This window comes from Rana temporaria, chromosome 12, assembly GCF_905171775.1.
Source record: "Rana temporaria chromosome 12, aRanTem1.1, whole genome shotgun sequence".
Lineage (NCBI taxonomy): Eukaryota > Metazoa > Chordata > Amphibia > Anura > Ranidae > Rana > Rana temporaria.
Genome location: NC_053500.1, coordinates 119,696,822 through 119,722,806, shown reverse-complemented (window position 1 = coordinate 119,722,806; position 25,985 = coordinate 119,696,822). Strand labels below are relative to the sequence as shown.

Here is a 25,985-nt window from a genome sequence, read left to right as displayed (position 1 = left end):
GATAAAAATGAAATGTTCAGTCTCACTTGGGGGACACAGCCTGCTGCTGAGTGGCTGTAATTTACACCTTGGCATTCATTGTGCGCAGCTGGTGCACTTACTAAATCCATGTGGTTGACAGTACATTTCTGAGCCTGGAAAATGTAGGCTATTGTGTGTTCCAAGTACCGCACTCTGTAGTCCTCAGAGAAGGATAATACCCAGCACAGAATCATGTGACAAGATGCTGTAGTACTTTTCAGGCGTGACGGTTTATAGGACTAATCTCGTAGGTCATGCCTAGGTATTAGGCCACATGTCTGGATCAGATTCAGGTTCGTTCGGATGTTCAGGATACCGGGCATGATGGGAATTTAGCTGCTATGGCCGTCAGATGCAGATGATTAATGTAGGGCTGTGGAAATTAACTATTAATTCATCGATTAATCTTAAATTTTTTTGATCGATCAAATTTTTTTTGATCAATCAAAATTATTTTGATTGGTACTCACCTCTCCGCTGGCTTCTGGGCCTTCAGGGAGTTCCGTCGGAGATCCAGTAACATCACGGACACCGGCGGGGCTTGCCGTGTCCATCTGAAGGGCTCCTTTGCTGTGCCTTCATATCTTCATGCCGGCGGGACCGTACTATCTGCCACACGCAAGGGCTGTTACACTTCCCTCTATCACTTCCCTCTATCAACCTGGGATTCTAAAGCCATCCACTGGAAGTTGTGATAGTTCCCTTTCACGGGACATCTACATGCCGATGGACTGTTAACCTCTCCGTATCTGGATTCAGCAGTGGTATCGTTGTACACATTTTTATACCAATATCATACTTAGATACATGTTTTTATGACTGCTTTTGCTACCGTTTGCTATTACTCGCACCATTTTTACAGTTTATGTAGCTACATCGATTTTATCTCCAGTGCAATATTTATTTTGTTACCTACTTGAAGACTATAAAAGTTTTAATTCCCATCCAGCGCTGCCTTTGTGTGTTTTTTGTATCCTGCTATCCATTTTTCCCATGGTTGATAGCTGCACTAGGAATCAGCCTGCAAGGAGATCAGCTAAAAGTAGTTGGATCTGTATATGCGTTATAATTAATCGAAATGAGTCGATTAAAAGATTTAAAAAAAAAAATCGATTAATCGAACACAAACATTTTGATCAGTAACAGCCCTAGATTAATGCTTTGGAAATTAGAGTCACTAAGAAAGTAAACTGTGACCCCTAAATCAGTTTAAATAGACAATTTTTAAATTGTATCTAAAGCTGGTTACGGTTAAGTGTGGTGAAGGGTTAGAACCTACACCTGATGCAATCCCCCCTCTCTATTTGTTCTGGTGACGAATTAAGAATTTTCAGTTGTCACTTAAACTGGAATAGAGGGGAAATTTTCCAGTGGAAACAACTATATTGGCGATAATGGTCTAGAAATATGGTTACCATTTTTCCCCAATTTTCTAGGGACAGTTCTTGTTTTGTTCCAAAGTAGTTTCTCCCTGCAAAATAAGCCTTCCCAGTGTTGTCCCTGGATGCCCCATACACAGATAACTAAAGCAGTTCCCAGAAGCTTCCCCAAGGCCAGCATAAAAAGGAAAGAAGGAAGGCTGTAGTCCTTGCTGCTCCACCACTTGAGTCCTAGTCATTCGTCTCCCAACCTCTACCATGCAATGCTGAAACTCGCCACGTACCTGGCTGAGTTTACCTGAGAGAAAAAGCCAGCCAAGATGCTTGGGTCAGCGGAGTATAAATGATGAAAGTGTTGTTTTTTGAAGAGGCTATATGTATGTGTGATTGTGTATGTACTGTATGTATGTGTATGTACAGTATGGGCCAGATTCACATAGGAGATACGACGGCGTATCTCTGAGTCTGAGGCGTCGTATCTTGGCGCCTGATTCAAAGAATCAGATACGCCGGAATTTTGCTAAGATACGACCAGCGTAAGTCGCCTACGCCGTCGTATCTTAACTGCATATTTATGCTGGCCGCTAGGGGCGTGTACGCTGATTTACGCCTAGAATATGTAAACCAGCTAGATACGCCAATTCACGAACGTACGCCCGGCCGTCGCAGTACAGATACGCCGTTTACGTTAGGCTTTTTCCGGCATAAAGTTACCCCTGCTATATGAGGCGCAGCCAATGTTAAGTATGGACGAATTTTTCGTCGATTACGTTGTTTGCGTAAGTCGTTCGCGAATAGGGCTGTGCGTCATTTACGTTCACGTCGAAAGCATTGGCTTTTTGCAGGTTAATTTGGAGCATACGCACTGGGATACTTTCACGGACGGCGCATGCGCCGTTCGTAAAAAGCGTCATTTACGTGGGGTCACAATACATTAACATAAAACACGCCCACATGTTCCATATTTGAATTAGGCGGGCTTACGCCGGCCTATTTACGCTACGCCGCCGCAACTTTGCTTTGAGAATACAGCATTTGCCTGTCAAATACGTTACGCCCGCTCACAAATACGCGCTCCCTACGTGAATCTGGCCCTCCGTATGTATGTGACTCTGTGCCTATGTATTCCATGGGTTGAAAGTTGCAAGTGCATGTCATGTACTATACAAATACACTACCTTCTAGAGTCCTGACCCCTGAGCTCTGTACATTACTTACACCTGACTCCTATACTCTGTGCTTTACTTACTCCTGACCCCTGCATTCTGACACTGTAAATCGTTCCCACTCTATCCAAAACCAACATAAAATTTGGCTAGAGTTAAAGTGATTTTAAAACGGTCAACTTGTAAAAACAACCCATTCAGTTTAAAATAGAAAAGAAAAGCAAAACATTTTTGTATAGCTATAAAAAAAAAAAAAAAAAGATAAATACCCTTTTCCCCCCTTTTTATATACATTCCCTCTGTTCTCAGCTGCATAAGAGCTGGCAGGGGGAGAAGTAGCCCCCAGCTGTGCAGCGTGGGCGTGTCAGGACAAGTCTGACTAGCTAGAGAACTGACCACGATGTGTTCTCCCGCTAAGTGTGGTCAGGTTTTTTTTTTTTTTCAAAATTCTTTATTTATACACCACAATGAGCGTTTCCGCACGGATCACAATAAAAGTGCAAAACATAATGTCAATGTTAAACATGTAAGTATAGTGGATTTCAGTCAAACATACATTCCCATCAAATTCTTGTGGTCAAGGATCCGTGTGCTTGCCCACATTTTCCTAGTTTCTGAGAAGTAGCTAATAGGAAGAAAAGGAAAGTTAGCATATAGCAGCAGTTCCGAGGCATAGCTCGGGGAGCTAGGAGGGGTTGACACCTCGTGGGGAAAAGTTCCCCTCAGGGGGTCTAGTGTCTAGTGTGGAGGGGGGGGGAAGAGGAAAGGGAAAGAGGGGGGGGGGGTGTGGTCAGGTTTTAATTTGAAAGCAGAGGGACTGGCAGGAACACCAGGGATTTCACATAAAGCAAGCAATACAAGCTTTACTCAGGTGCGTCACTCAGGTGCCGATGCGCGTGCCTGGCCCAGGTACCCGAGTTCGGCAGTCACAGAGCCAGGGACATGGATCTCTAAACACAGAGATCCACATCCTGTCAGGGAGAGGAGACCGATGGTGTGTCCCTTGTACATAGGACTAGAGGCCCCGCCTAGTGAGAAGTCATTTTCAGCCCCTCACCCCACTTCCCAACTCGCTGGCTGCATGGGGGGAAGAGGTAAGAAGTCAGCACCCCCCGCTTCTCACATTAATGTAAGATGTGAAGGTACGCATTTCTCAACTTTAATCTTTATTGTGACATGTCACTGTCTGCAGCGCCCCCCGCTTCTCTTTTCGGCAGCAACCACCCCCCCCCCCTCGCCTTCTCAACTTTAAAGTGAGAAGCGAGGGAGGTCAGGATCGGCACTGCATAGGGACACCAATCGGTCACCTCCCCCAGTCAGTCCCCTCTTCCCACAGTAAGAATCACCTAGCAGGGTACACATTTAACCCCTTGATCGCCCCCTAGTGTTAATCCCTTCCCTGCCAGTCACATAAATACAGTAATTAGTGCAGTTTTATGGCACTGTTCGCTGTATAAATGTGAATGGTCCCAAAAACGTGTCCGATGTGTCCGCCGTAATATCACAGTCCTGACCAAAATCGCAGATAACCGCCATTACTAGTAAAAGAAAAAAATTATAAACAAAATGTCATAATTCTATCCCCTATTTTGTAGGCGCTATAACTTTTGCGCAAACCAATCACTATACGCTTATTGCGATTTTTTTTTTATAAAAATATGTATTAGAATACGTATCGGCCTAAACTGAGAAAAAAAAAAAAAAAAATGAAAAAAAAATTGGGGTTTGTTTTTCAAAATGTTAGCTTTTTTTAGTTATAGAGCAAAAAATAAAAACCGCAGAGGTGATAAAGTACCACCAAAAGAAAGCTCTATTTGTGGGGGAAAAAGGACATACATTTTGTTTGGGAGCCACGTCGCACGACCGCGCAATTGTCATTCAAAGCGTGACAGTGCTGAAAGCTGAAATTTCGCCTGGGCAGGAAGGGGGTATATGTGCCCAGTAAGCAAGTGGTTAAAGTGGTATTAAACCCAAAAGCAAACATTTATTATATTGCAGCTCACCGATTATTAGATGTGATGGCTGCATTTGTTTTCTTTTTAGGCTTTCTTTCTTCTGTTTTCATCTGGTGATCCAGCTAGTAGGTCTGTCGTTTTTTTATACCGCGGCAGAATGGCACGGCTGGGCACAAGCATGTATAGGTACATCCTCTTTAAGTGCCCAGCCGTGGGTCGCGGGCCCGCGACCCGGTCCAAAGCTCCGCGACCGCTGGACCCGTGGACCCGATCGCCGCTGGAGTCCCGCGATCGGTCCCTGGAGCTGAAGAACGGGGAGAGCTGTGTGTAAACACAGCTTCCCCGTTCTTCACTGTGGCGCTGTCATTTATCGTCTGTTCCCTGATATAGGGAAACACGATCAATGATGTCACATGTCCAGCCCCGCCCCCCTACAGTTAGAAACACAGATGAGGTCACGCTTAACCCCGTCAGCGCCCCTAGTGGTTAACTCCCAAACTGCAATTGTCATTTTCACAGTAAACAGTGAATTTTTAAAAATGACAATGGTCCCAAAAATGTGTCAAAATTGTCCGAAGTGTCTGCCATAATGTCGCAGTCACGAAAAAAAAAAAACGCTGATCGCCGCCATTAGTAGTAAAAAAAATAATTAATAAAAATGCAATAAAAATATCCCCTATTTTGTAAACGCTATAAATTTTGCGCAAACCAACCGATAAACGCTTAGTGCGATTTTTTTTTTACCAAAAATATGTAGAAGAATACGCATCGGCCTAAACTTTTTCAAAATTGTCACTCTATTTTTGTTTATAGCGCAAAAAATAAAAACCGCAGAGGTGATCAAATACCACCAAAAGAAAGCTCTATTTGTGGGAAAAAAAGGACGCCAATTTTGTTTGAGAGCCACTTCGCACGACCGCGCAATTGTCAGTTAAAGCGATGGAGTGCCGAATCGCAAAAACTGTCTGGGTTCTTTACCTGCCTAAAGGTCCAGGTCTTAAGTGGTTAAAGAACAAACTGTCCTGCAGATGTATCAGTTACAGAGGTGAAACAAACCATTTACGGACCCTGGAGAAAATTCATAGAAGTAAAAACCTGGTTTACTGCTCGTCGTAACTGGGCTCCTAGCCATCAGATACACATGTGGAAGAATGGAGTGTGGCCTCTGGTCCTAAGCCAAATAGGACTAGAAGAAAAAACAAATCTTGTCTCCCATTATACAACAAGAATTCCCTAGTTTGCTCTAAAGCTTGAATTATGAAGTGAATGGCCTCAGTTTATACACACAGATGAAACGAATTCTCTTAAATACGTTGTTCCTGTTTATCTGCAGTCTTCTCTCTACAGTCTACGAAAACATACATTTTACACAGCATCTTTGAGCTCTGAAAAGCAGATCTAAAGTCACACAATACAGAGCTCTGCGACTTTGATCCCCCAATAATTAGGGGGAACTTCACTCAAATATTTTTTGGGAAAAAAAAAAACGGCATGGGTTCCCCCTTCATTGGCATTCCGGGCCCATCGGCCTGGTAAGGGTTTTAAGGGGAACCCCCGCCCAAAAAATGGTGTGGGGTCCCCCCTCAAAATCCATACCAGACCCTTATCCGAGCACCAGCCCGGCCGGTCAGGAAAGAGGGTGGGGACGAGCCCTTCATTGGGGACTTCGTTGTCGCAAACTTGCTCAAGCCTGGATTAGCTCAGTGATGTCAGCCAGCGGCGGGCTTCAGCCCGCTGTCTGCTGAAAACTAGTCACAGGACTGCAGAACAGACTGCAATCCTGTGATCCATAGGAGAAGTACGGCCAAGTGAGCTTTGGCTGTACTTTGCTATTAAAGTAGTGAAAATAGCAGTAACCTACAGCAATCAATAAACCTTCAATTTACTGATTAGTTGCTAGAAGTTACAGCACATGATTTCTTCTTGTTGATTGGTTGCTAGAGGTTACTGTACAGTAATACTGCTCACTGATTGGTTGCTAGAGGTTACAGTACATCATCTCTTCACTGCAGAGGGGCATGATATACATATAAATGCCACCTTTATTTACATATGAATGCTGCCGGCCTCAGCTATTTACATATGAATGAGGGTTATTTACATGTAAACACAGGGTCTGCAGTTGAGTCATCTGTACACAACAATAGGGCAGAGCTGGGCAGCATTAGTATCAGCACTTCACACTGAGATATCAGGACGCAGCACGGGACTTAAACTTTAAAGGACATGGGAATTTAAACTGGGATAGTTAGCAAGTATGAGACAGCTGCTTTGGGCCCCACAACAATGACAGGGCCCAGGGCAGCTTCCCCTTTTGCCCTGCCTTAAAGACGGCCCTGGCGGTCGGTAAAAAAAAAAAAAATAGGTGCATTCAAAATACTATAAAAAATAAATAAAAGTTAACAATGAGATTGGGAGCATCCTATAATGGACACACCAGATCCAGGAACTCAAGAACAGACATCTCACCAATAAAAAGAATTCCATTCAATTTTTCTTTCTTCTTAATCCACAAAGGTCTAAAATATAAATAATGATTGAACCGACCCTTTAAGAGATGATTTTTTATTGCTTGATATGCGTCACTGTACTCTGCACGTTTTCCTCTAAGCATGGTTTAATTTGAGTCCATTCCCTTTAATTAGTGTCTGAGAGCGGCATATGCCACCACAGACATTAACCCCTGGGTTCAACAACATAATAATGAAATACTTCACAGGGAGAGTGTACAATAGCAACAGATCACGCAACAGAAAGAAAGCGAAACATCTGACATCAAGAGAAGTAAAACGTGAAGCTTCAAACGTAATTGCCCAGCTAATTCTGTGTATGTGATACCAATATACTTCAACCAACGCTATTCTCTGATCTGGTCCATTACATAAATAACAGAAAAAGATATGGAACAATAAGCAGCAGTGACAAAGATGAGACAAGACAAAAGAAACAGTCTGGACATATCTAAAAGAATATTTGCTTTATTATATCTAATTTTTCCATATATCATTTTTTTACCACCCATAGGCTAACACTAGTAAAAAACAATCCTATAATTTAACATGCAGCAACACAGACCAAGAATAAAAGTGCTTTCCCACTTGCAATGCCCTGGCTGAATGTTCTTCTTCCAGTGCTATGCCAACATGTATTGCAAGAGTTAAGTGCCAGAGGTGGTAATAAATACAGTGTGTCTTCCTGACATCCTTCCCTGGTATTGTGCACATGTGACACCGGTTTTAATGGCGCTTGAGCAGCGGTACAGCTCATCCTCTTGAGGCATTTCATCTAGACTTCAACAAAACTGACCAATGACATGGCAGCGGCCGAGTGTCCATCTTCAGATTTTTATTTTTCTAATTTAAGGAAATGCTTAAAATATCTACAATGGATAGTAAGTAACTTGAATATAAATACAAAAAAAAAAAATTATATATATATATATATATATATATATATATATATATATATATATATATATATATATATATATATATATATAATTTTTTTTATTATTATTGTTATTTTAGCAGCCCACAAGAATAAATAAATAAATAAATAAAAGACATAAGATTTAACTCAACTTTGCCTGCAGTTTAAATGGTCTGATCACATCATTTGAAACCACATAGGGACTCAAATCTGTACCTCCAAGAACCTCTGTAATGCATGAGCCGAAATCTAATGAACATTCAACAAACTTCTGGTCCAAAGCTCAGCATAAATTAACCAGTTACTGTAACTGTTTTTGATTGTCAAAACCGTCCCTCGACCCTTCGGGGAATATAAAATGAATTCAAGCCGTTTCTGGTCGGAAAATCTCTTTGAGAACAGCTACACAAGGAGAGGAGCTAGCCTCTTTAACGGTGCACTGAGGTCTAGGCTGGTGGCTTGGGGACTTGAGCGCCTGTCTGCTGAATAGCTCGCGAACCCCTTGCCTGAATTTCAAGTCACGGGCACTGTAGATGACGACATTCCAACAGCTGTTGGAGGTGAGGATCCAGAATGCATAGAAAGAAAACTCACACCAGTCATAACCTAAGACATTGCCCATTACAAACACAGCAATGGGACCAAAAGAGGCTGAGAAAGCAAAGGTGAGGATTCCGATGGTCTTGGCCGCTGTGATGTCCGAGAATGAAACTTTGCTGCATGTGCTCTGAGAGTCCGCCTCGAGCTGCTTTCTGACCCTGCTGTACTGCCTAATGGCTGCAAACGTTATAAAATTTATAGCATAGGTGCCACCTAACAAGGAAAAGTCAAATGCTGGGAAGATGAGCATGATGTTCAAGGCAGGACCTTCTGGTGGCACAGTAATGAAGGCATAAGTACACATCTTGCTACATGTGTTGTACTCCAGAGTTAAGTTCCGACTGGAGATCATGGGCAACATGGCAAAAACAAAGCTGAAGATCCAGCAGAATACGGCAAGGAACCCGGTCCTTCTTCTAGTAATTACAACCCGCTTATGAAGAGGTTTCAGTACAGCAATGCTCCTCTCAACAGACATCAAGAATATGGTGGAGATGGAGACAAACGTGCAGCCAGCAAAGATGGGACCCATGATGAAACAAGGAATCTGGGTGTTAATGTCTGACTGGACATCTCTAGAAACATTATCCAGCCCATGCAGAAGACGCATTACTTCCACGTACACAGAATAAGGCACTACTAGCACTCCAACTGCCAGGTCTGCAAAGGCTAAAGAGGTCTTCAGGAGTCCCTGAGAGGTCCTCAGATGCTTAGTCCTCACAAAGACCAGTAGACACAACACATTTCCCACTGTAATTGTCACGATAAGTAACACCATGACGGAAATCTTACAGACATCCCCAAGCAGAGAGGTGGTGCAGATGCTGCAATTCCAAGTGGTCGAAGTATTTTCAAGCATTGGAGAAACAAATGTAGCAACAAACTCAAAGTCAAGAATCCATTGGGTAGGCTTTCTCTATCCAAGAGCAAAAAAAAAGACGAGAGGTACAATTCTTAACTCAAGGACAGGAACATCTTTCTGATCCACACCACAATTGGCGCTGCAAAGCATGCATCTACAGGTAAATATTTTGAGCCTTGAGCAAACAAGGATATTTCTGTGGCAAATTGAAAGCAATTCAAACACTAAATGCAGATAAGGGATTTACAGAGACGCTTAGCGCAATCACTCTTTGAAGAGCATTATTAGGCTAGTTCCTTCCCATACAGCAAGGGGACGGTGGAGTGTTTGCTTTGCACTGAAAACGAAGCCAAAATTTGTCCTCAAACAAACAGAAGTCAGTAGCTCCAGATGTATTCAGCTGTACATAGAGTTCAGGCAAAATCAGAGTCTCTTGGCAGCGCAGAAGAGAGAAGTAATTAGACCAGGATAGTATTGCAGAGGTAGAATGGAAGCAGTTGGCAAGCTAGCCTGGACCCGATTGTATTCCTCTGCTCTCCTATCTTTATTCTTATAGACCATCTCTCCTCCTCTTATCATTTCCCTCCCACTTCTGTCTCTCCCTCAATCTGTATACTCACCCTACTCCCCTCTTTCTTCTCCTCCTTTCCTCTGCCTCAAATCACTCTTTATTCACATTCTCTCCTGATGGAAATTCAGCTTCATTCGTACATAGTCAGCCTGCTGGGCAGAAGCAGCATTTTGTTAAACACTGGATTACAAGCTTCTGTTTACAAATCATCCCTTTGGCATTTACACTTTTGGTTTCTAAGGCCAGCTACATTTTGGAGCTTAGCCCCAGGAAATTTCCCTTCCTGGAAATGTATCTTACAGGGAAACAAAAAAAAAATATTACATTTTATGTACCGCAATTCTGATTAACCACATAAGGACCGGTCCAATTTTTTAAGACTTGGGCCCGGATTCATAAAGCACTTACGCCGACGTATCTCGAGATACCCTGCGTAAGTGCAAATATGCGCCGTCGTATCTATGCGCCGTGCCCACAAACCGAGATACGCCTAAAAATAGGCTTCATCCGACCGACGTAACTTGCCTACGCCAGCATATCGTGGGCGCATATTTACGCTGGACGCAAGTGGCGCTCCCATTGATTTCCTATTCAAATATGGAAATGAGGGAGATACGTCGATTCACGAATGTACTTGCGCCCGGCGCATAATATACGCGGTTTGCGCAAGTCGTACGTCCGGCGTAAAGTTATTCCCCATATAGGAGGCGCAACCCATGCAAAAGGTATGGACCAGGGAACAGAAGCCGTCGTATCTTATGTCGTTGAGCCCTGGTTCACACTGGGCTGCGGGAGTGAAGCCGTACGAGTTCAGCTGAACTCGCACGATTTCACTCCAGCGGGCAGTCCCGATTTAAGAGACATATGTGCAGGTTTCTGCACAGATGTCTATGTAAATTGCGGCCCGAAATCGCAAAAAGTAGTACAGGAACTACTTTTTGAAATCGGTGCAGCGCCGCAGATGCGGCGTCGCACCAATTAGGACAGTGTCATTGCCGACAATTGGCGGCAAATGCCACCGATTTGAGATGCGATTTCACATGTGAAATCGCATCTCAAATCGAAGGAAATCGTACCCAGTGTGAACCTGGGCTTACGTTGTACGTGAATATGACTAGGCGTAGGTTACGTTCACGTCGTAGGCAGTGATCCGTCGTATCTTAGGGAGTAGTTCCGACGTGATTCTGAGCATGCGCAGTGGGATGCGTCCACGAGACGGCGCATGCGCCGTTCGTTATTCGTATCTTTATGGTGCTCGGCCCATCCTTTGCATGGGGTCACGCCTCATTAGCATGGCTCACGCCCACTTCCACTTATGACGACTTACGCCTAGGAAACCCAGCGCAGATTTGGCAGCACTGGCTTTGTGAATCCAGTGCTTGCCTCTCTGCGCTACGTCGGCGTAGCGTATATGAGATACGCTACGGCGGCATAAATATGCGCCGATGTATGTGAATCCGGGCCTATGTGTTTACAAGTTAAAATATTTTTTTTGATAGAAAATTACTTAGAACCCCCAAGCATTATATATATTTTTTTTCTAACACCCTAGAGAATAAAATGACGGCCATTGCAATACTTTCGCGACGTATTTGCGCAGTGGTCTTACAAGCGCACTTTTGGAAAAAATACACTTTTTTTAATTAAAAAAATAAGACAACAGTATAGTTAGCCCAATTTTTTTTATATGGTAAAAGACAATGTTACGCTGAGTAGATTAGTACCCAACATGTCACCATTCAAAATTGCGCCCGCTCGTGGAATGGCAACAAACTTTTACCCTTAAAATTATCCATAGACGATGTTTACAAATTTCTACAGGTTACCAGTTTTGAGTTAGAGGAGGTCTGGGGCTAGAATTATTGCTCTCACTCTAACGATCGCGGCGATAGCTCCTGTGTGTGGTTTGAACACCATTTTCATATGTGGGAGCTACTCAAGTATACATTCGCTTCTTCGTGCGAGCTCGGTGGGACGGGTTTAAAATTTATAACATTTCTTATTTGTTTTACATTTTTTTGGACACTGTCCTTTTTTAAAAAAAAAAAAAAGATTTGGGTCACTTTTATTCCTATTACAAGGAATGTAATAGAAAGAAAGCATGACAGGACCTCTTGAATATGAGATCTGGGGTCAAAAAGATCTCATATTTACGCTAAAACGCAATAAGTAAAATTAATTAAAAAATGTAATAAAAAAAAAAAAAAACCTTTAAGACCATTGGGCGGAAGTGACGTTTGACGTCGCTTCTGCCCTCCAATGCTATGGAGCCGAGCTGGGGCCATCTTACCCTGACTCGGCATCCAGGCAGTGAGGGGAGAGGAAACGATCGGCTCCGCCGCTACCGATGCCTCCAGACCGAATTGCGGCGAATCTGTCGATGAGACCACTTTTATCTAAAGGGGACGTTTTTAAAAATACCAGGGTTATGGCAGCTAGCTTTAACCTCAAAGTAGCAATGTATAACAACGGCAGCTGGTCCGTAAGTAGTTAAATGAAACAAGGAAAATGTAAAGTATTTTATTATCCAGTATACCACATACATCAAGGTAGGGTATAGGGTAAGTTGCATGTATATTTTAAGTGACATAAATAAGTAGTAAGTGCAATAAAGAGATATATATACATATACATACACATTTATATATATATATATATATATATATATATATATATATATATATATATATATATATATATATATATATATATATATAAAATAAAGATACAGTACTTTATCCCTTTAAACCATGTACCCCTATAGATTATGGTTGATGAATAATTTTTGCTAGTTAGTAAATAACTCATGTCAAAGTTTTTGCCCCAAAGGCATAGAGTCGAGTGGGGGGCCATCTTGCCCTCACTTGACTTCCTGCCTAGCCATCAGAGGGATTGGATAGCTTCCGGGTTTACCAACGGAACACGGAAGCGACAGGAAGGGGCACCTCTTCTGGCACCTATAAAAGTGATCCCATGGCGAATCCCCCCCTAGGATCACATGCCAAATTGCCCAGATAAAAATTATACCGGGTTATGGCTAGGTTTGCCACCTCATCCCTTTAGACCCGAACACATATAAATTACACAGGTTCCGAGGCTAGTTTCGTGCATATTAGGCACCATTGAGTTTATTTACCAACTTAATCAGCCACAGAACCTGTGTAGTTAATAGGTGTTTGGTTTTAAAGGCAAGAGGTGGCAACCCTAGTTATGGCAGCTAGCTGCTGCCATAACAACTGTATTTAACGTCAAAGTAATGACGTTAATGTACTGTGGGCGGTCAGCAACTGGTTAAAGGTATTTTTGTCAAAGTATACAAGATACACAGTTTACCTGTTTGGGGTTGTGGTAGTATGTAAGTTCACCCTTTGGCTATTTGGGAACCCCTGTTCCCAGATAACCAAGGCTATTAACTGAGCTATTCTCAATGGCATCCATTGCCAATTCAGTGCTTTCTCTTGAATAACATCAAGCCAGATGTTTATAGTACCCCAAAGTTTCAGTCTCAACCCTTCCTTGGTAGTGTGAATATGATTATTTGGATACACATAGGGCTAGATTCAGTAAGAACCGCCTATCTTTAGGCGGGCATAGCGTATCTCATATACGCTACGCCGCTGTAACTTTGAGAGGCGAGTCCCGTATTCTGAAAGAATTTGCGCCCGAAGTTACGGCGACGTATCGTAAATGTGCCGGCGTAAGCGCGCCAAATTCAAATTGTGAAGAGGTGGGCGTGTTATGTAAATAAAGCATGACCCCACGTAAAATGACGTTTCTAACGAACGGCGCATGCGCCGTCCGTGAACGTATCCCAGTGCGCATGCTCCTTATAACGCCGCAAATAGTCAATGCTTTCAACGTGAACGTAAATTACGCAAAGCCCTATTCGCAAACGACTTACGGAAACGACGGAAAATTCTACGCTGTCCCGACGTCCATACTTAACATTGGCTACGCCTCATATAGCAGGGGTAACTTTACGCCGGAAAAAGCCTTATGTAAAAAAAAACGCTGGGCGCACGTACGTTTCTAAATCGGCGTATCTAGCTCATTTGCATATTCTATGCGGAAATCAACGGAAGCTCCACCTAGCGGCCAGCGTAAATATGCACCCTAAGATACAACGGCGTAGGATACTTACGCCGGACGTATCTTAGCAACATTTAAGCGTATCTCAATTTGAGCATACGCTTAAAGATACAACGGCGCAGATTCGGACTTACGACGGCGTATCTACTGATACGCCCTTCGTAAGTCTTTGTGAATCTAGCCCATAGGCTGTAGAAAGCAGATCTAAGCACTGCATGGTGCGCTGTAGAATTGTTCTGCATAATTGCACAGAACGGAGGTAAAAGGGAAACTAGGTGGACTTTCTGAATTTATCACAGTTGCAACATTTGTTGGATAGCATGACAATTTTACTGATTGCTTGCACTTGCTGTCTAGAATGTGCCCAGTGCAAGAATGCACACACAGACTAGCAATCTGGATAAACATCTCCATACTCTATAGTGCTCTTCTTTTTCTATACATTAGCCATAGAGAAGATAGACAGGGGCGTTTGCATTAGGGACAAGAGATCCTTGTCAAGACGTTAAATTTAAAGAAGATCAAGCATCAAAATTCACTTTACATGGATGAATCAGGATCCAAGTATCCTAGCGTGACTGTAGGCTTAGAGGATATCAAGATTTCTGGCTATCAGGATTTCACCTCATTAACCACTTAAGGACCGGACCAATATGCTGCTAAATGACCCAAGGGGTTTTTACAATTCGGCACTGCGTCGCTTTAACAGACAATTGCTCGGTCGTGCGACGTGGCTCCCAAACAAAATTGGCGTCCTTTTTTCCCCACAAATAGAGCTTTCTTTTGGTCATATTTGATCACCTCTGCGGTTTTTATTTTTTGCGCTATAAACAAAAATAGAGCGACAATTTTGAAAAAAAATCAATATTTTTTACATTTTGCTATAACAAATATCCCCCAAAAACATACATACAAATTTTTTTTCCTCAGTTTAGGCCGATACGTATTCTTCTACCTATTTTTGGTAAAAAAAAAAAATCGCAATAAGCGTTTATCGATTGGTTTGCGCAAAATTTATAGCGTTTACAAAATAGGGGATAGTTTTATTATTATTATTATTTTTTCTACTAATGGTGGCGATCAGCGATTTTTTTCACATTTTTGGGACCATTGTCATTTTCACAGCAAAAAATGCATTTACATTGCATTGGCCCGGATTCAGAGAGCAATTGCGCCTGCGTAACCATAGTTACGCAGCGAAATTGCTTGCTTGCGCCGGCGTTACGAATGCTCCTGATTCAGGAACATCGTAACGCCGACTGCAGCCTAAAATCTGCGTGGCATAAGGCTCTTATGCCACACAGATTTTAGGCTGCATTCTTGCGATGACCGCTAGGGGGCGCTCCCATTGTGCTCAGTGTATAGTATGCAAATTGCATACTAACACTGATTCACAATGTTGCGCGAGCCCTGCGTACGCAAGTTATGGAGTTTCCGTACGGCGTCTTTAGCGTAAGGCTGCCCCTTCTAATAGTAGGGGCAGCCAATGCTAAAGTATACCCGCCGTTCCCGCGTCGTGAAATTTGAATTTCACGTCGTTTGCGTAAGTGATTCGTGAATGGCGCTGGACGCCATTCACGTTCACTTTGAAGCAAATGACGTCCTTGCGACGTCATTTGCCGCAATGCACGTCGGGAAAGTTTCCCGACGGCGCATGCGCTTTACGATCGGCGCGGGAACACGCCTAATTTAAATGATTCCCGCCCCCATGCGGGATCATTTAAATTGCGTGCGCTTATGCCGGGCAATTTTGCTGGTGCGCCCTCGCAATTTAGGGAGCTACTGCTCCGTGAATCGAGGGCAGCGGCGCAAATTTGCGGAGGCGCAGGGCAAAATCGTTGCCCTGTGCCTCCGTAATTTATGCGCAATTCTTACTGAATCTGGGCCAATGGTTTATTGTGAAAATGACAGTTGCAGTTTGGGAGTTAACCACAGGGGGCGCTGTAGGAGTTAGGGTTCACCTAGTGTGTGTTTACAACTGTAGGGGGGTGTGGCTGTAGGTCTGACATCATCGATCGTTTTTTCTTTTAAAAGGGATCACTCGATCGATGCAGCGCCATAGTGAAGCACGGGGAAGCCGTGTTTACATACGGCTCTCCCCGTTCTTCAGCTCCGGGGAGCGATCGCGACGGAGCGGCTATTAACGAATAGCCGCGCCGTCGTCCCGGATTGCCGGATTGCTCCCCGCGGGAATCCCACCCGCGTCTAGGCAGGGACGTACAGGTACGCCCATGTGCCTGTACGTGCCATTCTGTCGACGTAAATCTACATGCGGCGGTCGGGAAGTGGTTAAGATACACTCACCGGCCACTTTATTAGGTACACCTTGCTAGTACCGGGTTGGACCACTTTTGTCTTCAGAACTGCCTTCATTCTTCACGGCATAGGTTCAACAAGGTGATGGAAACAGTCCTCAGAGATTTTGGTCCATAAAAACATGATGGCATCACGCAGTTCTTGCAGATTTGTTGGATCAATAATGCAAATCTCCTGTTTCACCACATCCCAAAAGGTGCATCCATGCTTTCATGTTGTTTACGCCAAATTCTGACCCTACCATCTGAATGTCGCAGCTGTAATGGGAGACTCATCAGACCAGGTAACGTTTTTCCATTCTTTTATCGTCGAAGTTTAGCCTCAGTTTCCTGTTTTTAGCCGACAGGAGTGGCACCCGGTGTGGTCTTCTGCTCCTGTAGCCCATCTGTTTCAAGCTTTGATGTGTTGTGCGTTCAGAGATGGTATTCTGCATACCTTGGTTGTAACGAGTGGTTATTTGAGTTACTATTGCCTTCTGTCCATTCTCCTCTGACATCAGCAAGGTATTTTTGTCCACACAACTGCCACTCTGGATTTTTTTTCTTTTTCGGGCCATTCTCTGTAAACCCTAGAAATGGTTGTGGGAGAAAATCTCAGTAGATCAGTATTTTTAAATACTCAGACCAGCCTATCGGGCACTAACAACCATGCCACGTTCAAAGTCGCTTAAATCCCCTTTCTTTCCCATTCTAATGCTCGGTTTGATCTTCAGAATGTCCTCTTCACCACCTCTACATGCATAAATGCATTGAGTTGCTGCCATGCGATTGGCTGATTGGCAATTTGTGTTACCAAGCAATTGAACAGGTGTACCTAATAAAGTGGCCAGTGAGTGTATGATAATGTGACATTTAGAATTTCAGTTATTAGTGGCACACAGCAGAAAACAAATGCCTTGGATTGCATGATTAGGTCATTAGGGATACCCTTATAAGGATAATGTCAAACATTAGGATTATCTGTGCGGGATTGGAGACTGTTTACTTTTAGAGGGAATGAGAAAATCTTTCCTTTGAAGTCACTACAACAGAAAAAATACCAAAAAGCACAAACAAAAGTCAGCGATCTGCAGTCATTTTCTGACTCAGTCTGGATCTTGCACTAGGTTTCTAGGTAATGTGATGAACAAGGAAAATGTATGCAATACTGTAAAACCAGTGAATGGGATTTTTCCACTACCGTCATCTGGGAGAGTTTATTTCCTAATGCCATCATCATCATCCAAACTCCCAATTCATACTGATCACAAATGTGCAGGTTTCCTTCAGACACTCACTACGCACCGCCTGTTAAATTAGGACATGCCATTGTGTCCCTACAGCCACAGCAACTGCATTTAACTACATTTCCTGACTGCACCCAGTTCCAGGAGGATCCAGCTGCGTGTAGAGGCCCCGATTCTCAGAGGACTTACGACGGCGTAGCGCCATGTACGCCGTCGTAAGTCCGAATCCGACCCGTCGTATCTATGCGCCTGATTCTTAGAATCAGTTACGCATAGATATCCATTAGATCCGACAGGCGTAAGTCTTACGCCGTCGGATCTAAACTGCATTTTTTTTTGATCGCTAGGTGGCGCTTCCGCCGAATTCCACGTCGAGTATGCAAATCAGCTAGATACGCGAATTCCCGAATGTACGCGCGGCCGACGCAGTAAAGTTATATGAGGCGCAGCCAATGTTAAGTATGGCCGTCGTTCACAGTAGATATGACGGCGCCAAGGAGAGGTGAGGCCGCATTGCTGGACCATAGGGACAGGTGAGTGTCAGAAGCTATGTTTTTTGTAGCTGCCGACTTTTAATAAATTAAAAAAATGGGTGGAACTCCGCTTTAAGCAGAGGGGATCAATACTCAAAGCCAATCATGTTCTGCTGCATGCACAAAATGTTGACAAAGAAGACGCTAGTGTAGGAATCTGCTGCCCTCTAGTGTCTGAATTTGTAAAAATATTATGTATGAATTTCCTGTCCCTGGGCTGTTGGATTTGAAACCCCAGATAGAGGAGGTAATGAGAGACAAAGTTGAGAAAGTCTTAACCACATATCCTGTCCATACTGCTAAACCCCAAGCCAGAAGGGACTATTATGTAAGTATTCATATGAGATAATAGTTGAATTGCTGCTGCTGAGTGTATATCTAAATCCTTGTGAAAGATAGAGTATCTTTGGCCTGTCCTTGTTATTGCACATGCAAAGTGCCATATAGCCAAGTCTGTGCTACTGTATGTGTAGTAGTCACCTTCCAGCATACCTCCCAACTTTTTGAGATGGGAATGAGGGACACCTATCAGCAAAAGTATGCAGGCATAGGACACACCCCTTGCCACGCCCCCTTAAAAGATAATTGTACAAAAAACAAGATTAGTTAAACCCACAAGTGCTTTTTTTTAACCACTACTGTTCCTTTATATTGGCTTTTTGAATTTACAAATGCAGCCATTTTGAAGTCAGATGAAAGGTTTGGCACTGGGAAACACTTTTTGATAGATAAAAAGTGCATTTTATATATAACTATATAGATCAGACCAAAATGAGGGATAAATGAGGAGGAATGAGGGACAGAAGGACATGGCTCGAAATCAGGGACAGTCCCTCGAAATCAGGGACAGTTGGGAGCTATGCTTTCCAGTATATTGGTAGGTGAACCGAGAAGAGTAGGATCGGGGATGTTCTGTGCAAAACCACTGCACAGAGCGGGTAAGTATGACATGTTTTTTTTTTTTTTTTTTTTTTAACACATTTTTTCCCTATACAATCACTTTAATTAATACTACAGTCTATTATATCTTATTCTATCTGTTTGGATGCTGAGCTTTCTTCCTGACATAGTGATCTGCAGGTTTGCTGTGTTCCTGGTTGCAAGCTGGAGTCTTAAAGGGGCAGTAACCTTGCTTGAAAACGGTGATGACAGTGGAAGAACAATTTACTTGAATATTATTTGAGCTGGCTTGGCTGTATTTATTGCAGCAAAACCTTCTGGTGAGCTAATAATTCACTTAAAGGTGTGGTGTGGACATTCACAAAATGCATTAATCCTGATTGGACACGGTGGTGGTTACACATTTAAAAAAAAAAATGTATTGGACTTTATTTTTAGTTTTATTATTTAAGACATATATTGGACATTTAATTGATTATGTTCAAAACCTTTTTTTTTTGTTGAGATTGATGTTGTTTATTTATTGTTTATTGTATCCATGAGAGAGTTTGGTGCTGCACATTTATTTTCTCTATATCTCACATTAGAATATGTGTACCAAACATATTTGTTTGCTAGCTGCTTTATCCCTATAATTGCTGACTTCCTGTTATACATTTATGTAAACAACGCGGATGGACGAATCTCCCAATTCTGGTTATTGTATTGTATAGTGTATATTTCTATTGTATAAAAAGTAGACCAAACAGTGACTGTAGCTAAGGGTGGTGGCTGTCAGAATACCCGTACAGTGCCTGCAACCGATTGGCTGCAGTCACAGTTCAGTCGACTTTCCTCTGCTCAGCTCTTTCAATAAGGTTGGTAAGACAAATGGTGTCAGCAGCGCCAGCCAAGGCTCGAATTTTGCCAGAAATTTGCCAAAATTGCAGCCATGTATGGCCAACTTTACGATCTAGTGGTGCAATCTACTTTAGACCTAGCAAACACTATTGCCGCGTACACACGACCGTTATTCATGTCATGGAAAAAAACCAACATTTTTCTCGACGCGATTCCTCTCAAGCCTGCCTTGCATACACACGATCGTGAAAAAAAATGCTTGAGCAAAGCGCTGTGACGTACAACACGTACGACGGCACTATAAGGGCTCTTTCACACGGAGCGGATCCGTAATTGATTCGCTCCGTTACCCCGTTTGGCTCAGCGGGGATTCCACCGTAAATCCCCGCTGAGCTGTTGGCGGACAGGGCGGTCCCCGCACACTGTGCAGAGACCGCCCTGTCTCCCCTCCGCTCTCCCCTATGGGGAATCGGATGAATACGGACCGTGTGTCCATATTCATCCGATCCGTTCCGCCGGACGGAAGAAAAATAGGGTTTTCTCCTGTCCGCAAAAGCGGATCTTTGCGGACGCGGATGGTTGCGGACGTTAGCGGATGCATCATCCGCTAATGTCTGCAATCCCATAGGGAACCATTACAAGTCCGTAAACGGACTTGTAATAAACGGACCGTTTGTCCGTACATGTGAAAGGGCCCTAAAGGGGAAGTTCCATCCCTTTGGGTTGCTTATGCTAATTTCCCATCTCATAACTTGCTTCTGAGCATGTGCCCCTCGTTAAAGCGTACACACGACGTGAAAAACGATGAGAAAAAATAGAGCAGGTTCCAAATTTTTAACGCCAATTTTTCTCGTCAAGGAAAAATGCTCTGGAGCCTACACACGACCGTTTTTCACGACCAATTAAAAACATTGCATTTTTCTCGTCATGAAAAACGGTCGTGTGTACGCGGCATAAGTAGTGTGAGCATTCTGCCTAATGAGATACCAACTGAATGGATTGTATAGGTAGGCTGTAATATTATGTAGGTGTGATAAAAGGATATTGTGCACAGACTGTAAGGTGCATGGCCAGCTTTAAGAGTGTAGGACTGTTCTCAGCTTCCCTTTGTATAAACCACCGCTCTCATGTAGTGAACAGGTGACTCGCAAATTCTTAGTATTATGGAGAATTGCCTTAATTTAGCAAACAAACAGGCACAAAAGGCGGGCAGATAAGCATCCGCCATACTTTTATTAATAGTGGATAACCTTTGTACTACAGCAAAAACATCCCCTTTATTTAACCTAATTTCAGCGCCTGGAACCTGGAACTATGACAATTTCTAAGTGGAGCTGTTATGAGAGATGATGTGGGAACTATAACCACAATGTGAACATGGCGCACCAACCGTGTAGCTTCACAAGCAAAATAACATATTGCATTACACAAGGCAAGATAATAAAGCAGCATACAGACTCACAGTTATGTAATGTGTCATGATTATATGAGTCAACCGTATGCACAGTATATCTCCAAGACCTAGGGTTGCCACCTCATCCTTTTAAAACCGAACACATATTAATTACACTGGTTCTGTGGCCGATTAAGGTGGTAATTAAACTCACTTGGTGCTTTATCTGCATTAAATTAGCCTCAGAACCTGTGTAATTCATATGTGTTCGGGTTTAAAGGGATGAGGTGGCAACACTACAGAGCGCACATTAACATAAAGGCATTTAACCCTTCCAGTGGTGAGACTTCACAAAGACTACGATCTGTGTTGGTGTGCATTGTGTAGGAGCTGTGTAAAGCTTTGTTACAGAGCATTGCAGTGCTTTTTTGTTTTTAAAGTGATATTAAACCCTCCTTTTTTTTTTTTACTTTAACAGAGAACGTCCCTTATCCTTGTGAGCAAGCCAGGAGTGGTGAAACGCGTCAAGAAAGGCTGGTTTTGGGTTAGACATTTTATGCAATCAACACACTGATTATTAAAATTACTGCAAGAAGAGCTAATTGGAGTGCGGCTGATTTTTCTTGTTTTCAATGAAAAGTGGAGACGAGTTGTGATGGCCGACAGCCAGGTTGTCCATGTGCAAGAGAGGCCAGTCTTCAGCAGAGCTATGGATCTGTGTGTGTTTCTGTTCTAAGCTGACAACACCGCTTCTTAGGCCTTGTACACACGACCGGACATGTCCGATGGTCAGTACGACTCACCGGACATGTCCGCTCGCCCGAAATCCCACGCATGCGCCGAAGTGATTCGACGCATGCGTGGAAGCATTGAACTTCTGCGTCAGAGAACGTCGGTGTCGTATACGTCACCGCAGTCTCTGTCCGCGGGGATTTTGGTCTGATGGTGTGTACACACATCAGACCAAAACATCCCAGCGGACATGTCCGATGAAAACGGTCCGTGTGTACGAGGCCTTAGTGTAGAGGCAGAGGCTTAGCATAGTCAGCCAGAAACAGGAAGTGCGGTTACTGGCAGGAAACTTTGCAACAGACGCACAATTTTATTTATTTATTTGTTATTTATATAGTGCCACAATTTACGCAGAACTTTATGTAGCACTACCCCCGTAGGAGCTGCTGGTTTAGATTTGGGCCTTGCACGTTACCTCAACATTTGTCATCTAGGGGAAGAAAGTCTGAAAGAACTCCAAATGTCCAAGATGTAAAACTCGAACTGTTAAGTTTTGAGCAAAAAGTATAAAACCTATGAAGAAGGTAGAAGGATGAAGGGTGAAGGGAAAGGTTCAGGTACTTGGTACATATCACTGGGGAAAAACCTCTATACTCCAAAGTCATTCACCCCTCCTTCTTGAGTGGGTATTGCTCAGCCAGATAGACCCCTCTCACCTGGCCTAGCAGCCGGAATGAAGCACGAACCAGTTCGATAACAGTCTCTGCCACAGACTGATTGAGAGCAAATTGAACAGTCCGGAATCCTCTGCCACAGGATATAATACCTTAATTTCCAGCCGTACAGTTAAAGAGCCTATGCGCATATGAAACTGGTGGGGTTCAGTACCTCCAACAAGGTTAAGAACCACTGCCTTAAATGGAAGGATCTTGCATTTGCGAAAGATAGGCTGCACACAGACTTCAAGATAACCAAATCAATGCTTTACTTAAAGAAGAACAAAGAACATGAGTAAAACAGTAAGGCCCCGTACACACGGTCGGTTTGGTCCGATGAGAATGAACCGAAGTTTATTTTCATCGGACCAAACCGACCGCGTGTATAGGCTATCGGTCTGTTTTCCTTCGGTCCAAAATTTTAAAACATGCTTCAAAACCGAACCGATGGACCGCTGCCCGATCGGACCAAACCGATGGTCAGTACAGAAAAGCATCGGTTCAAAACCCGCACATGCTCAGAATCAAGTTGACGCATGCTTGGAAGCATTGAACTTCATTTTATTCAACACGTTGTGTGTTTGACGTCACCGCGTTCTGACCCGATCGGATTTTGGACTGACGGTGTGTGCACATATCAGGCCGTACGACCACTTCAGAGGTGAACCGATGAAAACGGTCCGTTGGACCATTCTAATCGGTTTTGTCCGACCGTGTGTACGGGGCCCGACACTCTATTCGCAGATCCCTGCAGTAACAGCAACAATATTAAGGCTTTAGAGAAAGTTAGGCTGTAACATCAAATAGACCTGTGTGAGCAGACAGCAAGGGGGATCCCTTCAACAAAACATATACATTGAAGCGCCCTCTTGCCAAACCTCACCCAGTTCTAGGCCTCTATACAATACAATATAAGGTAGTAGAACTGATAAAAGTAACAGAGCTGATTGCTCGGTCAACGAGCAATGCAACGAATATAATGAATATACAACTCTAAACAGATAACCCTTGGGTATTATAGCTATAGCTAATTAGGATGACCTGGTGTCCCAGGCCAAACTTCAATACAGTCTCTTGCTAACAGTTCGTGGACTTGTTCGTTGGCATGCGATGGCGCGCAAAGAACAATTTATAATCCAAAAGGGTAACAGCAAACTGTTAAAATCTCCTGGATAGTCAAACCATAAATATGGATGTCAACGATCCACCCTTCTGCAAGACAAGCTGTACTTTCAGGCAAGTGCCCGTCTCACCCAACTGGTTCAGGCCTTGTCCTTCTGCGGCACACCGTTTGGTCAGTCAGCAGTCTCGGGTCCACAGACAGGTCGCAGGGTTACTGGGATCTCGTCCGATGACTCCGGCAGAAACTCTGTCCTTCCTTCTCAAAGCCGCCCCGCCCGGGTGTATGTAGGCCTCAACTGCGGCCTACTCCCCGTGGAGACACTCCTCGCAGTGTCCTCCTGGGTTGAAGAGGCGGTCCCAAGAGAGCGCGCCAAACACATCCTCTCCCTTAAATTACCTCCCTTAACAGGCGGTGCGGAAGGCAAAGCATCTTGGGGTGGCCCAGCTGCTCTCTGGGTAATGTAGTTCATTACAGGCCAGGGCAAATGGAGTCTCTTCTCCTTCTGAACTCAATTCCCCAACATTCACTGCGGTACCTGGATGAATTGTAAACAACAGGTGGCTCTAACCCAACTCGGCCACAGGAGGGTGCTGAGATCCTTCACGATCAGCAAATGTAGTCTTTTGTATTACATCAGGAAGGGTGATACCCCGCTACACATGTACCATAGTAATCCTGTGAAGCTGACAGAGTCCTTGACAATCAATGGGTGAGAAGGAGGTAGCTTTGGCAAAGTTTTCATTTGAAGGATGTCAGGCAGGAGGGGGCTGACAGGACCACCCACTAAGCAAATTTCAGCCAGTTCATTAGGAACAGCTAAACAGGGCTGTGTTACATGGCAGAGATGTGGAAATCTCAGGACTGGATTGAGAGAACTACAAATCCTTTGACAGGTAAAGGTAAAACAGCTCCCATATAGTGTATGTATTTCATCTGTGTATTTTGTTCTTTGCCTGGAGTTTAGCTTTAGAACACTGTAGGAAATAAAAGCTTTATAGGTAGGCAAATTAGTTGTAGAGTTATTGTCAAGTTAACCGACACAAACTGACACGGCTAAACTTGGTCTGGGCAACCATGCTCCATTGACTGCTGCTTGTGAAAGGATTTTAAATATTTTTAAAAAATTACTTGTTAACCTATATATATTCTCTTATATTCTGCCACGTATGATAAGTTAATTCATGTTGATAGCTGTCATTTAATGGTGAGTTAATATAATCATATGACTGGACCTCACAGGAGAGGGATAATTGCTGTAATAATATAGTGCTGTGGAGTGAAATTCATTCCTTTAATTGATGCTGAAGAGAGGTATTCATATCTAAGATGATGGGACCAATTAGAGGTATTAGCAGAATTTATCCATTAAATATATATTCACATACATCTTAGTAACCTAGAAACGGACCATTTGATGTCAGAAATGAGCAACTAAATAGTCATAGATTGGTGTAGAGGAACTGTGTGGTCTCACTTGTTTTAAAGAAAAGCAATAATTGTTTGGGGGGAGGGGAGTTTAAGTCAATCGTTTTTTTTAAACATTTGTCAGCAGCATCTACTATAAATATATATACAGTAAAACCTTGAATTGCGAGCATAATTCGTTCCAGAAACATGCTTGTAATCCAAACTCGGATGATTCGTTCCACAACCATTTATTCATAGGTCCTTCAAGTTATAGTCTGTATAAAAATATTATAGCAATGCAATAGGTTGTTTAAAGGGGTGGTCCCCCCTAAAACAAATTTCTAACAATACATTCGTAAGACTGCTTACACTGCGGGTAGGCTGGCTTTTGTTTTGTTTTTTTAGTACATACCTCGATATCGCCGTTTCGTCCCTTGGCGGTGGGCGTTCCTAGTTGATTGACGTTCCTCCGACGGGCGCATACTGTGCGTCACGACTTTCCGACAGAAGCCGAACGTCATTGCGCAGGCGCCGTATAGAGTCGGCTCTATACGGCGCCTGCGCAGCGACGTTCGGCTTCTTTCGGAAAGTCGTGACGTCACGTATGTGCCCGTCGGAGGAACGTCAATCAACTAGTAACGAAACGGCGATATCGAGGTATGTACTAAAAAAACAAAACAAAAGCCAGCCTACCCGCAGTGTAAGCAGTCTTACGAATGTATTGTTAG

The 25,985-nt window shown here is 43.4% G+C and overlaps 2 protein-coding genes across 2 annotated transcripts in view; both read right to left on the bottom strand.

Moving 5' to 3' along the window:
- The window catches only part of TP53INP2 (tumor protein p53 inducible nuclear protein 2), a 219,156-nt gene that overhangs the window by 136,615 nt on the left and 56,556 nt on the right, over positions 1–25,985 (bottom strand). The gene's annotated exons all lie outside the window — the stretch shown is intronic.
- Positions 8,315–9,328, bottom strand: LOC120918370 (adenosine receptor A3-like). The gene has a single exon (XM_040329913.1). It carries the CDS (start codon positions 9,326–9,328, stop codon positions 8,315–8,317), a length of 1,014 nt encoding a protein of 337 aa, XP_040185847.1.